At 44.7% G+C, this 21,195-nt stretch overlaps 1 protein-coding gene across 1 annotated transcript in view; it reads right to left on the reverse strand.

Annotated features, from left to right (window-relative positions):
* The window catches only part of LOC124594252 (myosin-7B), a 305,039-nt gene that overhangs the window by 35,748 nt on the left and 248,096 nt on the right, over positions 1–21,195 (reverse strand). The window contains exons 4-6 of the mRNA XM_047132616.1: positions 17,109–17,340; positions 13,881–14,090; positions 6,588–6,905 (exon numbers count right to left, since the gene is read on the reverse strand). Of these exons, the coding sequence (XP_046988572.1) occupies positions 6,588–6,905; positions 13,881–14,090; positions 17,109–17,340 (760 nt within the window). The remainder of the gene's footprint in view (positions 1–6,587; positions 6,906–13,880; positions 14,091–17,108; positions 17,341–21,195) is intronic.

Consider the following 21,195-nt stretch of genomic DNA (forward strand, 5'->3'; position numbering starts at 1 on the left):
ATATGTACAATAGGTCCTGAGACTAGCCCGTACATACAAAAGAAGCGATCTGGGATTCAGTTTCTATATTTAACGAAGTATTTTGTTTACTTACTAAAACATTACTGCAACTAACAGTTAATGTTTGAATGAAGTAGTGTTTTTCTGTCATGTGTTTTTCTGTCATGCTTTTGACCGATGATGAATGCAGTATAAATTCCAATGGTAAAAACATATTTTTTATGTAATATAATTAAAATGTAACAATTTTTTTATTTTATACCTTTACTTGTACTGTGAAACTTTGTTTCTTGCCAAATCTCATGATTCTAGATCACCGGGAAGTTGATGAGTGATTCTGCGAGTATCAAAACATGTGGCATAAACGACCGCATCTTTTAACTGCACTGATTTAAAAGTTTAAATGTTTTACCCCACCAAGGTGTCTTAGACTTTAGTGAGTGTCATAAATCAGAACTTGATACTCCTCTCCGTTACTCAGAAAAAGGAGTCTTCAGACGGACCATGAAATAGACGAAAAAATGACAATTTTTTTTCACGTTATGACTGTTTAGAGCGCCATATTTTCGCCTGGTGGCAGAGAGTGGAACTGTCATTTTTTCAGCATACTTTGCGAATGCTTGGATTAATGAACATACCTTCGATTCTTGGGTTACCCATTAGTAAAGGTGTCAGTGTCTCATAAAGGAGTTCAATCCATATCAACAAAATTTTTCGATTTATTGCCCAGTAATATGAAATGTCTGAAAGGTAGCAAAGCAAGGTTTAAATTCAGCTTAAAAGCTTTTGTTCTGACAACTCCTCATTCCCACAGACGAAATTTTATCTAATTACCTGCAAGAGAAACCTGATTTTTAAATATCATAGCAAAAGTAGGTCAGTAAAATATTACATTCATTATTGTTAAAACTAATAACGTTTGTAAACTGACTTGCTCCACTTTATTTCGACAGAGAAATCGTCCAACTGTTCCATCGAACGTGTAATTAACTACTGTACGTAACTTTTCCCATTCACTTACTGTACTTGCTGCCCACTTAAGTCTTTGCCATCACACTTGAGTTCTATGCTGCTCGTTTCTGTCTCGGGTTTACTTTTTCGGCCGTGTTAGTTGCTTGCTGACAGTGATACACAGCACTGCGGACAGGTTTATTGATGAACAATACATTTAAGAGAACAATTCTGGTGCGACCCCTCCCGCCGGTGGTTCGAGTCCTCCCTCGGGCATGGGTCTGTGTGTTATTTTCACCGTAAGTTAGTTTAAGTAGTGTGTAAGTCTAGTGACCGATGACCTCAGCAGTTTGGTCCCTTAGAAATTCACACACATTTGAACATTTGAACAAAACACTTCTATATTTACTCATCATATAGTTTTGCAGCTATTGCAGTACCCATGTATCGGTGTTTGTAGACAAAATTACTGGATATCAGGTCTGCCTGTTATGAAAACAACTGTTTTTTGCATTAATTCAAACATGTTTCAGTATCCTTGTGACATCGTCAGTGGATATTCTTTATTCAGTTCTTTAAAGTGTAAACATGTTTAAATAATAATTATTTAACGAAATGAAAGCGAAAAAGAGTTTTTGTCTGTTGTTGTCATTTTGTACGTTACTTTTTCTACATTTCTGGGTTGTTTAGGACCTTTGTACATCAATGGATATTGTTAACTTGGCAACCAAACTCACAATATTATCATTTAATTACAGATGACGAGCTAACCAATATCCAGTGTCTTACAGAAGGCCCGACATAATGTGATGATGATGTTTGGTTTGTGGAGCGCTCAACTGCGCGGTCATCAGCGCCCGACCGAATAATGTAGAAGAATAAACGTAATGTCAACAACAGACAAAAACTGTTTATAGGCCTAATGTCGTTAGAATAATTACAACTTAGAATATGTTTACATTTTACAGAACTGGGTAAAGAATATCCACTCACGGTGGCACAAAGATGCTGAAACGTGTTTCGATTTGTATAAAACACAGCTCTTCGTATGAGAGGCGGGCCTGATATTCAGTAATTAAATTCTGCATTTGTTATATAATGTACTGTACATCGACAGTACATTACGTATTTCCTGCATCACCCTTTGTTTTGTGTTGTACGCTTTGGTGATTGCTTATATAGGCATTTTCACTGTCACAAAGGTACGAGGGCGGTTCAGAAAGTAACCTCCGATTGGTCACAGTGCGGGTTGTGGGGGGAGTAGCGACGCCATCTGTGCGTTCACGCACTCAACAGGTCAGTCGGCATCAAGCCGTGGTCGAGTGAACGTCGTACCTGCGCTAGTTTAGTTTTTGTGGCAGTTTGAAATGTGTGCTGCAATAGAAAACCCCGCCAAACGTGAAGTGCGTGCTGTCATAAGGCTTTTTACAGCCAAAGGATATTCTGCAGCAGCTATTCATCATGAGCTTTGTGCCGTGTATGGACCAAGAGTTATGAGTGAAGGAGTTGTCCGTGAATGGGTACGTTTATTTAAAAGTGGACGAGAAAACGTTCATGATGAAGAGAGGAGTGGTAGACCACCATTGGTGACTGACGAATTCGTTCAGACAGTTGATGCAAAAGTTCTTGAAAATCGACGTTTCTCAATGTCGGAGTTGTCTACTGGTTTTCCACAGATTTCTAAGACTCTCTTGTACGAGATAGTGACAGCAAGATTGGGTTACCGTAAGTTCTGTGCACGATGGGTGCCCAAAATTCTTACCGACCACCACAAAACTCAAAGAATGGCCTCTGCATTAGACTTTCTGTCACGTTATGAGGACGAAGGAGAACCATTGTTAAACAGAATCGTGACTGGTGACGAAACCTGGATTAAGTACGTGAACCCTGAGACAAAAGAACAATCAAAGATGTGGGCACATTCAAATTCGCCTACCAAACCAAGAAAAGGCTCGCAAGATTTTTCTGCCAGAAAACTGATGGCAACGGTGTTTTGGGATGCCAAAGGGGTGTTGTTGGTTGAATTCATGGAACGTGGTACGACCATTAATCAAGACGTGTACTGTGAAACAATAAAAAAGTTACGACGGGCTATACAGAACAAACGCCGTGGTATGCTGACTTCCGGTATCGTTTTTTTGCACGATAACGCCCGTACTCACTCTGCTCGCAGAACAACGGCCCTTCTTGAGTCCTTCAAGTGGGACGTTATCAACCATCCACCTTACAGCCCAGACCTGGCGCCAAGTGATTATCACCTCTTCATGCATTTGAAGAAATGGCTCGGGTCACAGCGGTTTGATGACGACGAAGAGCTCAATGATGCGGTCACAGGCTGGCTCCAGGCACAAGCGGGTGATTTTTATGCAGAAGGAATTTCAAAGCTTGTGAAGAGATACAATAAGTGCCTCAATCGCTATGGAGACTATGTAGAAAAATAGTGCAAAGATGTAGTTGGAAGATGTATATATTAAAATATTTTTATTTAACTTGGTGTATTTTTTTAAATCAACCGGAGGTTACTTTCTGAACGGCCCTCGTATATTCAAAAAAACAAGGGCGATCGCCGTAACAAACCGAATAAATTATAATTACATTATTACCGTAACGATCCACTGAAGAGCACCAGTCCATTATGGCAAAACATTCCAGAGCAACCATCGAAATTTTGTCGGAGGAGTCTGCTTTCACTCATTATACAGTGTGGTTACAATTGAAATACAGCTATTCGCGGAGGTCCAAAGTGAGCCGTAATTATCGTGTGACAGCGAAACTTGGTAGATATGCTAATGCCGTAACGCGGATTCGATTTACGCTGGAAAAATGAGTTCCAATTTTGGTCACCAGGTGCAAATCTGGCGCTGTACACAGTTTGTTTGACGGTATGACACCCACGTTGTGATTTGACAGGCCACAGCGTGAGTGAACAGTATGGCTGTCGAGAAGAGAGACCGTGTGCTTTTAGTGAAATTGTTTTTAGCAAACGAGGTTGCTGTTGCTGTAACTGCCCATGCAGCAAGTGTCCCAGCCAGTGCTAGCGCTCGTGTAGTGTCACGAGAATTGTCCATCCCACGGTCAACAGTACGAAAAGTTTTGCGGTCCATTTTACGCTGCTACCCGTATGAGATCCAGGCGGTGCAACAACTGAAACCTCGTGATCCGCAGCGACGCGTTGAATTTGCTTTTCGGTTTCTGGCACGGATCGAAGTTGATGACATGTGGCCGGGCAATATTCTGTGGAGTGACGAGGCACATTTTACACTACAGGGTGGAGTGAATGCACAGAACTGCCCAATCTGGAGTACTGCTAAACAGCGTATTGTGCACGAACGGGCACTGCACTTGCCGTTTGTGACCGTGTGGTGTGGATTCACAGGCAGCTTTTTTTCACTGTCATTTCTTCTTTGAAGAGAATATATCCAGAGGGCCTGCCAGTTGTACCGTGACGTCTGCACGTTATAGAGACCTCCTTGTGCAGCATGTGATTCCTGCTTTGGAAGACAGTAAGTGTGTGGAAACCACTGTTCTCATGCAAGATGAGGCGTCACCTCTTGTTGTTTACCCCGTAAAATTTCTGCTTAATGCAACCTTCCACGAACGTATTATCTCCACAGGTTTCTCAGAAGGTCTGCAAGATCATCTGATTTGAAGCCACGTGAAATTTGACTCTGCGGATTTCCAAAGGAACGCATTTACCAGGGATATGCTTGGGTTCTATATGATCTGACGGTCAATTGCTCAGATTCCACGGGAACTGCTGTGAGCAACTGTTGAGCGCGTCGTTTTACGTACGGATGAAGTAACTTGTCAATGTCTCTGGTGCTCATACTGAACAAACTGTATAAGCGGTGGTTAATAATAAAATCAACATCATGCCTTTCTCATTTGTTTGGCCTTTTCTGTGCACGTCCCGTTCCTAATCTAGTACATATGGAAAGATTTCCACGTGCCTTGTTTGAATTCACAGCGCCAGATTAGACCTAGTGGCCAAAACTGGAACTAATTTTTATTCAGCCCAAGCTAGTTCCACATTAACGCATTAGAATATCTACCAAGTTTCGCTGCTGTACGATAATTACAGTGAACACTAGAACTCTGTGAGTAGCTGCACTTTAAACATAACAATCTGGTACTATCACTGCTCTAGGAGAATTCGTAGCAGCTAGCACGTGGCGCCGACACTACAGTCTGATCAACATTTGGCCATTTACTACGCTGGTAATGAGGGCTCCACTACTCGTGTTGGGCAGTTTGTAAGTAGGCTGTTTAGGTTTTTATGTTGGTAACGCCACGTAGCGCTCTGTATGAAAATCACTGACTGTGCTGTGTGCAGTCTGTGGCTGGTTTGGATTGTTGGAATATTGGCTATTGTAGTGTTGGGCAGTTGGATGTGAACAGCGCGTAGCGTTGCGCAGTTCGAGGTGAGCCGCCAGCAGTGGTGGATGTGGGGAGAGAGATGGCGGAGTTTTGAGATGTTAATATGAGCAGACGATCTTGAAGTGTGTCGGTCAGAAAAAGGAAATTTGCCAAACTGGATGTCACAAATTATACATATATATTATGACTTTTGAACACTGTTAAGGTAAATACATTGTTTGTTCTCTATCAAAATCTTTCATTTGCTAACTATCCCTATCAGTAGTTAGTGCCTTCAATAGTTAGAATCTTTTATTTAGCTGGCAGTATTGGCGCTCGCTGTATTGCAGCAGTTCGAGTAACGAAGATTTTTGTGAGGTAAGTGATTTATGAATGGTATAGGTTATTGTTGTTGTTGTTGTTGTTGTTGTTGTGGTCTTCAGTCCTGAGACTGGTTTGATGCACCTCTCCATGCTACTCTATCCTGTGCAAGCCTCTTCATCTCCCAGTACCTACTGCAGCCTACATCCTTCTGAATCTGCTTAGTGTTTTCATCTCTTGGCCTCCCTCTACAATTTTTACCCTCCACGCTGCCCTCCAGTACTAAATTGGTGATCCCTTGATGCCTCAGAACATGTCCTACCAACCGGTCCCTTCTCCTTGTCAAGTTGTGCCACAAACTCCTTTTCTCCCCAGTTGCATTCAATAGCTCCTCATTAGTTATGTGATCTACCCATCTTCAGCATTCTTCTGTAGCACCACATTTCGAAAGCTTCTATTCTCTTCTTGTCCAAACTATTTGTCGTCCATGTTTCACTTCCTTACATGGCTATACTCAATACAAATACTTTCAGAAACGACTTCCTTACATTTAAATCTATACTCGATATTAACAAATTTTTCTTCTTCAGAAACGCTTTTCTTGCCATTGCCAGTCTACATTTTATATCCTCTCTACTTCGACCATCATCAGTTATTTTGCTCCCCAAATAGTTAGTCGGAGCAACTCTTTTGTAGGGATTGTTGAAAGTCAGACTGCGTTGTGCTAAAAATATTGTGTGTCAGTTTAGTGATGATCAGAATAAGTAAAGAGAGAAATGTCTGAGTACGTTCAGTTTTGCTCAGCTGTTTGAAAATCAAATAACGTCAGAGGTTTATCAGCACAGTCATTTATAACATTTTCTAAGGACGCGTTTCAACTTTCGTTCTGCCATGCTCATCGCCCCTCTGACCACAGTACAAAAGCTAGTCGAGCGGGAGTTCGTGGCTGCAGCACCTACCTCCTCGTGGTCCTGCGCGGCGGCGGCGCGCACGTCGGCCAGCTTGCCCTCCAGCACGCCGGCGGTCTTGTAGGTGACGGCGGCCAGCTCGCGGCGCACGTCCTCCAGGCGCTCCAGCGTCGCGTTGGCGGTCTTCTCCAGCTCGCGGTGGACGGCGTGCCGCGCCTCGCGCGCGCCTTCTGCCGCCGCGCCCGCCAGCCGCCGCGTCTCCTCCAGCGACGACCGCTGAGACTCCAGCGCCTCCAGCACCTCGGACCGCCACTCGGCGGGCACGGCCGCCGCCGTCGGCGCGCACGGGCGCTCCGTGGCCGTCTGCTCCTGCAACCGCCGCAGTCTTCACTCACTAACATGTACGGAGCGTCCCAAAATAACGATTCATTTTCATATAACGCATGTTTAATATACACAGTGTTTCAGATAAACTGTATCCCCCCTGTAACTTACAAAATAATAAGTGACTGGAATATTTATTGAGATAGGTCCCTAAAGCAAAAATTATACTTCCTGTGGTGCTATGAACATAGTTTACTGACTTATTTTCCGGAGAGTTACAGTAACGAGATACAATTTTTTTAAATATGTGAGCGTGGGGTTGATATGAGATTCTGTTATTCTGCGCAACGGATTAATCTGAGATGTACCCTTTACCCTGTGGCTCCTGCAAGATGCAATTTCCACCCCCACACTACTACAGAAGTCAGACAGGCGCTCCCAACGTTCTAAAGAGAAATGCCTGAAAAACTTTCAGCAATAAATATCTTCTGGAGTCGTCCGCTGTAAGGAAATGACACAAAAAATTCACAAAATTTCTTACGTAACTAGTGGGATACTTGGGTACTGGAGTAGTGCTAGTTAGTGTAAGAAAAACATGAAACTAACGAAAGTTATTATTTATTTTGCAAAAATTCTGAGATATCACAATGGCACTTTTAGTTATGAATTGAACAAGATATATCCTGATTCTTTTCAGTATGTGAAGTTACCTCTTAAGGATAGGATTCATTAATGAAATTTCTGTACAAAGTTTGACATTGTTATTGACTTGGCAGAATGGTTGAGAGGCGCGCCTACTCAACTTGAATAATTATCCTTTAGAATGTTGCTAGGTACAGTCGAGTCTGTCGTGTGTGGAATGCAGTGAAGTGTACTGTTGTGGAGGAAGCATGGGGCTCGCAATAGCTGTAGCGCACAATACCGTAAGCTGCGATAACTGCTGTCTGCGCCACTCGCTGCTGACAAATAAGATAACTCTCGTTCTATCTGGATTGACCTTCGCCAATCAAACTCTCCCTACGCCTTGATGAAGTCAAGGATTCCTATTCGTCCCTAGTCTAACTATTGGCGTGGTACACCGGTCAGATAACCAGTCCAATGCAATGCCACTGAAAAATTCGCTCGCAGGCGTTTAACTATAGCTCTGTCCGTTCACACCGCACAATAAGTGTGTCGGCCAATACAGTGAACAACGCTTAATCGCAAGGACTCAATATAGAGAGTCGCACTTAGATTCGCTCCCGACAGAGGTGCTCTCCCAGTGAAGTACTGAGGAGAGACTTGTTCCTCACTCCAAAAGCGACAACGGAACGGCACCTCTCCACGCCAGACGTGAAGGGGTATATCTTTCGGTCTCTTCCATTACTCCTTCAGCTCAAGGCGTCAGAAATATCGTTTGCCAATCATCATTGCTCTTCTAAAACTGGAGAATGACGTTTCGTTTAAGGCGACCAATCTGGATATCTGTAGTATCAGTTTTTGGCGTTTGCTGTCTCCCTGTGAAAATCTCTGAAACTGCGTGCTATGTGTAAGGAATGCGTAGGCTGGTCGCTCCTACATATCATCATCATCATCATCATTATCATCATCAGTGTTCTGCCTAAAGGCAGGTTTTCACATGGTAGTTCTCCGGGCTGTCCGGTCTTCTGCCATCCTCTTCAGATCTGCATAATTTCCTATTCCCTTTATGTCGTCTATCGCCTTGTATCTCCTTCTTCCTCTCAGTCTTATCCCACAAACCAATCCTTCCAAAGCATACACAATGTAACGGAATTTGATTTTAAGCCGAACACGGGGTCGTTCCTCCTTTCCCTCGAGCGAACGCTGTCCGCTCCACGGGCGGCCACCGGCCGACATAGATGGGTTGGGACTGGCCTCCTGGCGTGCAGTTGCCTCTCTCGAACTAAAAGTTCCTGTGACCGTCGTGTCTGGAATGTATGTGTGTACGCCAGCCTCGAGTATTTCAGCCACGGTGCGCACTTGCGATTTATTAGTTCTTTGCATATCGTTTACATGAATTCATACAACATTGACTTTATCTTATCGAGTTTGGGTTCGAATGAAGCGTCTTGATGTGCGGAATATGATTGTGAGGGCGGAATATGTAAGCAATGAGGGTCAGGAGACCACGACGTCTTACAAATACAACATTAGTTTTTTACTGTGAAGCGCCAAAGAAACTGGTATAGGCATGCGTATTCAAATACAGAGATGCGTAAACACGCAGAATACGGCGCTGCGGTCGGCAACGCCTATATATGACAAGTGTCTGTTGCAGTTGTTAGATCGGTTACTGTTGCTATAATTGCAGGTTATCAAGATTTAAGTGAGTTCGAACGTGGAGTTATACTAGACGCATGAGCGATGGGACACAGCAGCTCCGAGGTAGCGATGAAGTGGGGATTTTCCCGTACGATCGTTTCACGAGTGTACCTTGAATATCAGGAATCCGGTAAAACATCAAATCTCATCGTTGCCACCAGAAAAAGATCCTGCGAAAATGGGACCAACGACGACCAAAGAGAATTGTTTAACGTAACAGAAGCGCAACACTTTCGCATATTGTTGAAGATTTCAGTGGTGGTCCATCAACTACCGTCAACGTACGAACCATTCAACGAAACATCATCGATACGGGCTTTCGCAGCCGAAGGCCCACTCGAGTACCCTTCATGACTACACGACACTAAACTTTACGCTTCACCTGGACTCTTGATTAGTGGAAACATGTTGCCTGGTCGGACGAGTCTCGTTTCAAATTGTATCGAGCAGATGGACGTTTAGAGGTATGGAGACAATCTGATGAATCCATGGACCCTGAATGTGAGCAGGGGACTGTTAAAGCTGGTCAGACTCTGTAATGGTGTGGGGCGTGTACCGTTGGAGTGATATGGGACCCCTGATACGTCTAGATACGACTCTGACAGGTAAGCATCCTGTTTGATCACCTTCATCCATTCATGTCCATTGTGCATTCCGACGGACTTTGGCAATTCCAGCGACACCCCACACGTCCAGAATTGCTACAGAGTGGGTCCAGGAACACTCTTCTGGGTTTAAGCACTCCCGCTGGTCACCAAACTCCCCAGATATGAACATTATTGAGCATATCTGGGATGCCTTGCAAAGTGCTGTTCAGAAGAGATCTCCACCCCCTCGTACTCTTACGGATTTATGGACAGCCCTGTAGGATTTTTGGTGACAATACCCTCCAGCACTACTTCAGACATTATTCGAGTCCATGCTGTCGTGTTGCGGTACTTCTGCGTGCTCATGGGGGCCCTACACGATATTAGGCAGGTGTACCAGTATGTTTGTCTCTTCAGTGTATATCATGTAGCTGTGTACAAATCAGTTCAGTACTTAAAAAATTGTTCAAATCACTTTGGAAGCTATAAACTCTCAAAATATTGTGCATAATACTTGGATGCTTGCAGATGAATAGTCTGGTGGCGGAATTGTTAATGTAACTGAAGTGTTCAAATGTGTATCCATGTTTCTGATGCACAACGCAATGCGCCTTCTAAATAATCTGCAGACGTCGTCGGTGTCACAGAGCGACATGCTTCCTCGATGCCCTGTCTGAAGTCATCTAGGGTTTTGGGTTGACATAAACACGACTCTTTAGACATCCCCACAAAAATAATTCTACTGTGTTAAATCGGGAGACAATAACAATCATTCCGCAAGACCATAACACTCTAATCGTCTTCCCAGAGGACCTCAATTTTCGACGATAAAAGCTCCATACGTCTTACTGGTCGGTCTACCTGCGAAGTAGTATGGACCGACCATTTTATCTCCAAAGATTCACACAGACATTAATGGACTATCTCCATTGACGAGCGACAGGACGTACCAACATAGAATTTTCTGTGACCCAGTAAAGATTATTATGACGGTCACTGACCATGATTTGTTAACGTGGGTTCGGAGAAGGCGTGCAGAGTGAAATTATGCACGGCCCACTCGCAGAAAGTAACTCTCCAATTGAAATCGTTCCCATTGAGCTCCCGTATCTGTGACAGGTGGTACGCCTGAAACCTGTAAGCCTGACTATACGCCACACAGATGAAAGGCTGATACCAGTAACTGCAGCAAACGTCTCGTAAGCTGACATGGGCATCGCGATGTGCTGCAGCTAAAACAAATTCCTTCATCTCTTCACTTCTTGCTGGTCTTCGTCTCGTACTTCCACGCCTACTGAAACTGCTTGTTTTCGAAGTACTTGTTGAGCACGCAAGAACGTAATGGCTGTCAGAGAGAGCTCTTCAGCCAGGATATCTCGTGGCATACGCCATGGTTGCTTCATTGGCATCGTGTCGCCAGTCGCCGAGCATCAGCAACATATCAGCGTACCCGTTGGATGTGTATGCCATGTTTATTCGACGTCAGTATCGCGGCACACCTCGTTTGTTTGTGAGGTCTGATCTTCCATGTATTTGGCGGTGTATGACAACGGTTGGCAGTCTAACGAAAGTGACATACACCGATGAGCTAAAACATTATGACCACCTGTTTAATAGCCTGTTTGTCCGTCTTTTGGCGAAATACCTCACTGATTATGCTTATCAGGGATCAGACAGTTTGTTGTTTGCTGGTAGATAAGTGGGATATGATGTCTACGCACAGGTCATGTAAATCGCGTAAATAACGGGACGCTGATTTTCGTACGCGGTGATGGCGCCCGAAAGCGACGCAGATGGGTCCCATAGGATTCACATCAGGCGAGTTTGGTCGCCTAGACATCAACTCGAGTTCACTACACGCATACCATCATACAGGGAGACATTCAGAGGTAGTGGTCCAGATTGCTGTAAACACGGTACCTCTAATACCCGGTAACACGTCCTCTTACATTGATGCATGCCTACATTCATCGTGGCATACTATCCACAAGTTCATCAAGCCACTGTTGGTCCAGATTGTCCCACTCCTCAGCGTTGATTCGCCGTAGATCCCTCAGAGTGGTTGGTGGGTCACGTCGTTCATAAACAGTCCTTTTCAATCTATCCCAGGCATGTTCGATAGGGTCCATGCTCGCCACTCTAGTCGAGCGATGTCGTTATCCTGAAAGAAGTCATTCGCAAGATGTGCACGATCGGGGCGCGAATTGTCGTCCAAGAAGACGAATGCCTCGCCAATATGCTGTCGATATGGTTGCACTATCGGTCGGAGGATGACATTCACGTATCGTACAGCCTTTACGGAGCCTTCCATGACTACCAGCGACGTACCTTGGCCCCACATAATGCCACTTCAAAACAGCAGAGAACGTCCACCTTGCTGCACTCGCTGGACAGTGTGTGTAAGGCGTTCAGCACGGCCGGGTTGCCTCCAAACACGTCGCCGACGATTGTCTGGTTGAAGGCATATGCGACACTCATCGGTGAAGAGAACATGACGCCATTCCTGAGCGGTCCATTCGGAATACTGTAAGGCTCATCTGTACCGCACTGCGTGATGTCGTGGTTGCGAAGATGGACCTCACCATGGACGTCGGGAGTGAAGTTGCGCATCACGCAGCCTATTTTGCACACAGTTTGAGTCGTAACACGGCGTCCTGTGGCTGCACGAAAAGCATTATTCAACACGTTGGCGTTGCTGTCAGGATTCCTCCGAGCCATAATCCGTAGGTAGCGGTCATCCACTGCAGTAGAAGCCCTTGGGCGGCTTGAGCGAAGCATGTCATCGACAGTTCCTTTCTCTCTGTATCTCCTCCATGTCCGAACAACATCGCTTTGGTTCATTCCGAGACGCATGGACTCTTCCCTTGTTGAGAGCCCTTCCTGGCACAAGGTAACAATGTGGACGCGATTGAACCGTGGTACTGACCGTCTAGGCTTGGTTGAACTACAGACAACACAACCTCCTTCCTGGTGGAATGACTGGAATTGATCGAGTGTTGGACCCTCTCCGTCTAATAGGCGCTACTCATGCATGGTTGTTTATATCATTTCGGTGGGTTTAGTGACATCTCTGAATGAAAGGGATTGTGTCTGTGGTAGAATATCCAGTCAACGTCCATCTTCAGGAGTTCTGGGAACCGGAGCGATGCAAAACTTTTTTTATGTGTGTATAAATGTTCACCATTTTGATGGTAACGAAGACATCGAACTTGTTGCAGCGAGCTTGTTGGAGCATCTGTCAGACGATTTCTTGACAGATGGACTAGAAAAACTGCAACATCAATGTTTAAGTGTATCAACCTGGCGTGGGGAGAATGTTGAATAGATGTGTACTGTCATAATACTGACACTATTCTGCTTTTCAGCAACCCAGTGTAGTGTAAGAAGTGGCTACTCAGCTGAAAATGATTGTTTATGATGGTAAACTATTTGATCAAAAGTAACCGCACACCCCTATGTGATGCAGAACTGACCACTAGAGCTCACGAGATGCGGATCCACCATACAAAATGAGGTGGGGAGTACTTTATCGTCAGCAGAGATGTAGTAACAGCAGAATAGCTCGGCCAGGAGACCTCAATAAGTGCGAATGTGGAATAGTTCTTGAATTTCAGCTGAGTGACAAATCCATCACGGACACTTCAACCCGTATACAACTGCTCAATCGACTGTTGTTGATGTGACTGTGAATCAGTTATTTTGCTCCCCAAATAGCAAAACTCCTTTATACTTTAAGTGTCTCATTTCCTAACCTAATTCCCTCAGCATCACCCGACTTAATTCCACTGCATTCCATTATCCTCGTTTTGCTTATGTTGATGTTCATCTTATACCATCCTTTCAAGACACTGTCCATTCCGTTCAACTGCTCTTCCAAGCCCTTTGCTGTCTCTGACAGAATTACAATGTCATCGGCGAACCTCAAAGTTTTTATTTCTTCTCCATGGATTTTAATACCTACTCCGAACTTTTCTTTTGTTTCCTTTATTGCTTGCTCTCTAACTGGTGTCAGGATATATTCGTTCAGAAAGTACGTCTGCCTTGAGGAGAGGCAAAACGGGAAGCACAAAAGAAGAAAACAATAAGGCGTGCAGTAAGAATGGAGAGTTACCATGGCGATGCGGGCCTCGAGACGGTCGACGGAGTGCGCGAGCCGCGCGGCGGCCTCCGCGGCTTTGGCGGCGGCCGGGCCGTCCTCCTCGGAAGAGGCCTGCACCTTGTTCTGAGAGCGCAGCGCCTCCTCCGCCACCTTCTGCCACGACTCCAGGCGCTCCAGGCCCGCCTGCAGCCGCCGCAGCTGCTCAGCCTGCCGCTCCTCGCGCTGGAACACGCCAACAGCCGTCTCTCTCACTCTCCCACTCATACAAAACATGCGAGTATACATATATCGAACAAAACGTTGTTTACATTCAAGGAGGGATTACGCTTCACCGTGTAGCACAGTGTCTACTGTTGGTGACGTCCTCAATTCGGTGCAGAAGTGAATGCACAAGTTTCTTCGTGTTTGAGTATCTAGTTGAAGTCACTCACTGATGATTACACCCTGTGGAATTACCAAACTGCGGGGATATTGACTGCTACGTTTCACCCACTACTCCGAGTAGATCTAAACATTTTCAATGGGATTATGACCGATCGATTTAGGGTGCCAGGTGAGACGCGATATGGTGTCTGAGTATTCGTCAAACCAGGAACCTATACAAGCAGCCCTGTGAACACGGCTGTTGTCATCTTGACAAGCGGGAGTGTCCACGGCACATTCACCACAAAACTTTAGAAGAAAGGGCAAAACTTGATGACCGAGCACGCTGAAATAAACATCCTGGCTCCAAAATGTTCAAATGTTTGTGAATTCCTAAGGGACCAAACTGCTGAGGTCATCGGTCGCTAGACTTACACACTACTTAAACTAACTTATGGTAAGAACAATACACACACCCGTGCCTGAGGGAGGACTCGAACCTCCGGCGGGAAGGCCCCGCAATCCGAACTTGGCGCCTCAGGCCGCGCTGCCACTCCGCGGGGCTCATCCTGGTTACAGTCCATAGTAAGTTGAACGAATGTGTCTAAGTCATGGTACGAAAAGCACCGCCTAAACATCACTGAACCACTAATGGCATGACCTGTATCCTCCGAATACTGCAATTCCAATGCGTTATCCGGCCATCGGTGCAACCGCACCTTGGATCATTTGAAAAGAAACAAACTGGAGATTAATCGGTTCAGACTACAGCTGCTGTCCAGTTTCTGTTTTGTTCGACCGGCTGAAGACGTGCAGCGCTATGAACCCCTGTGAGCAGTGGTCTATTGCCAGTTACGAGACTCCCCCCTGTGTGCCGTTCTCTTCGCAGTATTCGCTCGGAAACTGGTTGGCGTGCACTTAACATTCACTGGAAATAACAATTCATGTCGGGATTGGAAGAGAGTGGCATTGACAATGCATCTTCTTTCAGCCACTGTTGTTACGCCCTGTTAGCTGGGAGCGACTGGTACACCATTTCTTGTGGACACGTTGTAACCTCCCAACAAAAAAATTCCGTAACTTACCAATAATACAATGCGACTAATTTCTCAATAAAATTGTGACTCACTTATAACCTTTCAATAATTGAGTGTGAACTTAAACTGGTAAATTCTGGACGTCAGCAGTGCTGCGTCATGGCCCTGAGAGATCATACTGAATAGATTGAAATTCTTACCTCAATAAGGTCGCCGGATAACGCGTATATATCTGCTCCTATAAGAAATTTTTCTGGCACAGCCCTGTGCAATGCTGGCCGATAGATTTGTCATGTATAAAAAGAAACAACTGATTTTTCTTTACAATAATCGGGATGACCATGGATTAGAGAAATTAGTAAGTTCTTTAAATTGAGATGAATGATTATCAAAAGTTTATTTTTTATAAGAAATATTATTATTAAGAGATTTTTTAAAAACATTTACATGGGGCTTGACATAACAATAGTACATATGGGCGAGGCTGCTTTTACCTTATACTACAACGCTCAGGCTCCGCCATCGCTCCCCACGACCGGCCCAGCCAACACGATACACCAGACTGATCGCTAGCAACAACTTACTCCTACTGCTGACAACACTGCTCTCTGGTCTGAGATTCTCTTATACCTCACATATCGCAGGCAGCGCATGAGCAATCCATCGAAATTACATCTGCTCGAGTGCACTAGCAACAAATTCCTTAATCATGGACCTCTTACAACGTAGGATCCTCCCTGCTGATACCCAACAAATCAGACAACTTCATTCACAGTTTCGTAATAGGCACGTCCTAAAACCATCGCTCCTTTCCACCATTTTGCCACGTCTCCGCTTCGGCCCATTCTACTGCGTTGATTCTATACTTTGCACCACTGCCTGCCATTCCTTGTGTCAGCGACTGAGGGTCACAAGACCGCCTGGTACCAGGTCTACACCATCTACAGCGTTCCAAAGCGACCAGTGTGCTCTTTTGAGGAAGTGACCAGTATCTTGTTTAGTGAGTTTATTTTAACCCTGATTTGTGGGCGAAAGCGGGGCAGGTCGCCCTTAAAAAGACAGTGTGAGGGAGGCAAAATTTTGAGGAAAATTTTCGGAGCAAAAAGGGATGACATTAGCAGAGAGTGGCGAAAAGTGCACAACGAAGAGGTTCACGAACTCTATTCAAGCCCTGACTTAATCAGTATTATTAAATCACGTAGGCTGCGATGGGCGGGTCACGTAGCTCTCGAATGGATGAGGGCAGGGCAGCGCACAGAGTACTGGTAGGGCACCTAGAAGGAAAACGTCCTGTGGGGAAACCGAGGCGTAGATGGGAGGACAATGTGAAGGCTGATTTGAGGAGCCTAGGTATTCAAGGTGAATGGAAGGAAATAGCCCAAGAGAGGGACAGGTGGCGAAAATACGTTGCTGCGGTAATGGACTCTCGAGTCCGGTATGACCAGTGAGTAAGTAAGAGGGAGGCAGAAGTGCTGAGAATTGATACCGCCCGCCTACAAACGTTCTCTTGTTAATCGGGTGTGTAATATGTTGCATAATTGCCGCACGTGGCTAGGAGGGCTTATATTATGACCACCAGCAATCTCGAGATTTCGTGCGACACTACGGCGTGTCTCAGGACGAGTCGAATGAACGTCTCACATAATTTTTGACGTGCTACAGGTAACACATGCTCTGCTCTTACTCACCGCAAGTGCGCGAGAATCTTCGTGTGTCGCTTCCTGTCACCAGGGCCGTATGAAGGCTGGCGGAACCGCTGTGTAATACCAACACGTGCGCGTGCACGCGACACACACACACACACACACACACACACACACACACACAGAGTGGTGCTCACCAGCCTGTCCTCCTGCTCCGACCTGCGCATGCGGTCGTCCAGGATGGCGATGGCTGAGGCGAGCGAGTCGAGCGCCGCGTCGGTGGAGACGGCGCGCTTGCCCAGGTTGGCCAGCGACTTCTTGAGCTGCTCGCCCAGCTGCCGCTCGCGGTACTCGTGCCGCTCCAGCTTGTCCCCCGTGTCGTGCATCACGCGCACCAGCGACACGATCGCGTCGCGCACGTAGTCCAACCTGCAGAAGGCGACGGCGGTCACTCGACTACTATCTTTTGCGTAATATTTTTATTCCTTCTCCAACAGAAATGTCCATTATGTGAAGGTTCTTTGTGGTCTAGTTCAGAGTCTGTGCAGTATAAATGTTCCCAGAATGAGATTTTCACTCTGCAGCGGGGTGTGCGCTGATATGAAACTTTCCTGGCAGATTAAAACAGTGTGCCGGACCGAGACTCGAACTCGGGACCTTTGCCTTTCGCGGGCAAGTGCTCTACCATCTGAGCTACCCAAGCACGACTCACGAAGTTAGGAAAGTAGGAGACGAGGTACTGGCGGAAGTAAAGCTGTCAGGACGGCGCGTGAGTCGTGCTTGGGTAGCTCAGATGGCGCCGGCACGGTAGCTCAGCGTGTTCGGTCAGAGAGCTGGATGGCCTCTGTAATAAAATAACTGAGTGGAAGGATCAACAAACGAACTTAAACGGATGTCATGTGACGTCCGCAATGATCAAACCCAACGATCAACAACGAACAAAAATGCAAAAAAAAAAAAAAAAAATGATAGAGCACTAGCCCGCGAAAGGCAAAGGTCCCGAGTTCGAGTCTCGGTCCAGCACACTGTTTTAATCTGCCAGGAAAGTTTCAGTATAAATGTATTTATTATTTCTTTTCTTCATGACTGATGAGTCATAAGTGAAGTTCTTGATTCTGATACTAAAAGTGATGTTAAAATACAAAAAAAAAACATTGAAATTTATTCTGTCACTAAGAATAGGTCCTAAATGATAAAACCATTTTAAATATTCACCGTAACCTGTCATATTCTTTATACGGGATGACCTTCATTGCGTCGTGTATTATCTTACGCCAGCCAGTGTGGCCGAGCGGTTATAGGCGCTTCAGGCTGGAACCGCGCGTCCGCTACGGTCGCAGGTTCGAATCCTGCTTCGGGCATGGATGTGTGTGATGTCCTTAGGTTAGTTAGGTTTAAGTAGTTCTAAGTTCTAGGGGACTGATGACCTCAGATGTTAAGTCCCATAGTGCTCAGAGCCATTTGAACCATTTTTATTATCTTACGTTACTGACCGGTAGTGGCCTGCAGTCATTTTCGAATACAGTTCAAAAATGGCTCTGAGCACTATGGGACTCAACTGCTGTGGTCATCAGTCCCCTAGAACTTAGAACTACTTAAAACTAACTAACCTAAGGACATCACATACACCCATGCCCGAAGCAAGATTCGAACCTTGCGACCGTAGCAGCAGCGCGGCTCCTGGCCTGGAGCGCCTAGAACCGCACAGCCACGGCGGCCGGCGAATGCAGTTGTGTGGATGATAAGTGCGTCAGATTTAAATACTATTTAGCGCTACGTCCTTAAAGTTGTAAATAGTTTTTAAATACAACAAACTTAGAACGGAAACAACTGCATTCGAAAATGTCCACATGACGAAACTATCCAGTAATATAAGGTAATACACGATGCAGTTAAGGTCATCTTGTATGAAGAATGTGATAGACTACGGTGAATAGTTAAAATGGTTCCATCATGCAGGAATTACGTTAAGCTGTGGATCCACACGTGAAGAAACTAAGAAAAGCACTTAAACGTATCAGAGAACTATTTGTGCCCGGATAATCAGACACACATGTAATTCACATCGCACACTTCTACAAAGTTGGAGACAACTGAACTATTTTTTCGATACATTCATTGCTTTAGAAGTCTAACAATGTCGCTGGAAATACTATATTACTATTAATTACAAATCCTTCGCAAATGATAAAGGCGCACCGAAAGAAATGAAAGATTCAGTTACATTAAAGGGAACATATACAAAACTCTGAATAACAAGGTGAGGAAATGAACCTTAATAAAGTCCTACAAAATAGTACCAGTCGCGTCTATACTTTTCGACATTGAGACCTAGCCAATAGCAGCTAGAAATTATCGGAAATACAAGCTGCGGAAACATGGTTTTTGAGAAGAGTAGTATCAGATATGATAAGGGATACAATAATTAGAGAAGACTTAGCGCTTACAACCATAACAGAACAAGGGCTATAGATACAATGCAGAGACCACGTCACAAAAATGAATGAAAATAGAATGCCCAAAATAATAATGAATTATTGGCCACAGGGAAAACATCAATAGGCAGATTAGGAAAGAGGCGGAGAAATAAACTGAAGCTAACCACATACAGTAAGAAGACGTAACATGCAAATGCCTAACACTTACAGCAAGAAGAATAAGAATAAGAAGTTATAATTTTCGTGTCAGTAAACCCTCAAGTTGTTGACAATATTTGCATTTCTACACACCGTAAACTCGAACTCAGTTGATGGCTAAGAATAAAGGGACCATTACCGTTATCAACAAGTTCTGTGAGTGAATCAAATAAGTTAATTTCTAGGCTGGACACATGGCGCATTCCGTCGACATTTATAAAGTCGTGCAGCATGTTCAGAACAATATATTAACAAGGTAAGTGAGGGTAAAAACTCAGACGAAGTTATGAAATTCTATAACTATGCATCGGAGAGCACTTCATACTAAAGTATAAGGGGCGAGCAAAAAGTTTACGTTAAAAGGCCACACTACCTCCTTGCCTACCTGTCGGTGCTTATATACCAGCGTTGCAAATACGCTGAAGCAAAGTCTTTAACGGAAAAATTTTGATTACCCCTTAGGTAATATTCCTGAAGAACACAAGAAACATTGTCGACGGAGTTAGTGTTCACCCAGTTTACATTATTAACCTAGATCACCAGTTCAAGTACGAAACAAAAATTCTAAGGAACAGTTTTGGATCATGAGGAGAAGAAAACAGTCTTGGTTGTGACGTTGAAAATAATGTTTTATTTATTCATCAATTTCGCGCGTTTCGGCCAATTCAAGGCATCTTCATATTGGCTGATAAATGTTGATAAGCAAGTTATGGATATCGTTGATAAAAAATCGGCACAAATAAATCAGTCGAGGCGAATGTACGCTCCCGTCATGTATTAAAATCAAAACACCCGATAATCTTGCCGGGACGCGTAATGTTTCATTCAATGAAACAAATGTTTTTGCTGATTAATCTTCGACGGCGAAATGCTGCGCATTGTTGTGGCACGGTGCAGTGTCGTCTGTAGAACGACCAAATAAGGAAATGTTTCAGGGAACCTGCTGGTTGGTGGAGACAGTGCGAAGACCGATTTGAACTTTTGAAATAAGAATGCCTTACACAGGGTGATTCAAAAGTAACTATTGACGTAATGGATACATAAAAAATGGTTCAAATGGCTCTGAGCACTATGGGACTTAACATCTGAGCTCATCAGTCCCCTAGAACTTGGAACTACTTAAACCTAACTAACCTAAGGACATCACACACATCCATGCCAGACTCAAGAGCCTAGAACCGCTCGTCCACAGTGGTCGGCCTAATGTATGTATCAAAATGAGATTAAAATGTTAAGTAAAGTTTTGTCTGAAATTACTTTATTTCAGAGTTATGTAGTAGAGTAGGGACAAGTGCAATACAAACACTAAATAAATTCTTTGCGGAAACAACAACGCGGAAGGGTCCGAAATTTAATATAAGTGCGTACTGTACATTTGCCGCAGAATGTGTTCAAAAGGATGTCCACACAGACGAAGAACGTGACGTGCTCGACGTGTTGCTGCTCTCGTAATGTAGCAGGCTCCGTTCACCTCACTGTGCACAGCTGCACAGCCATTTTCAATTTGCTGTTGTAGCTACGCTACTTCCTCATTGCAACACTACACGTTAGCTCCTTGAGACGATCCCAAAGACAGAAGTGCAAGTATTTAAGATCCGGAGATCTGGCTGGCCAAGCAATTTGTCCACCACAACCTATCCGCTTATTT

The sequence above is a fragment of the Schistocerca americana genome, chromosome 2 (assembly GCF_021461395.2).
Source record: "Schistocerca americana isolate TAMUIC-IGC-003095 chromosome 2, iqSchAmer2.1, whole genome shotgun sequence".
Classification (NCBI taxonomy): domain Eukaryota; kingdom Metazoa; phylum Arthropoda; class Insecta; order Orthoptera; family Acrididae; genus Schistocerca; species Schistocerca americana.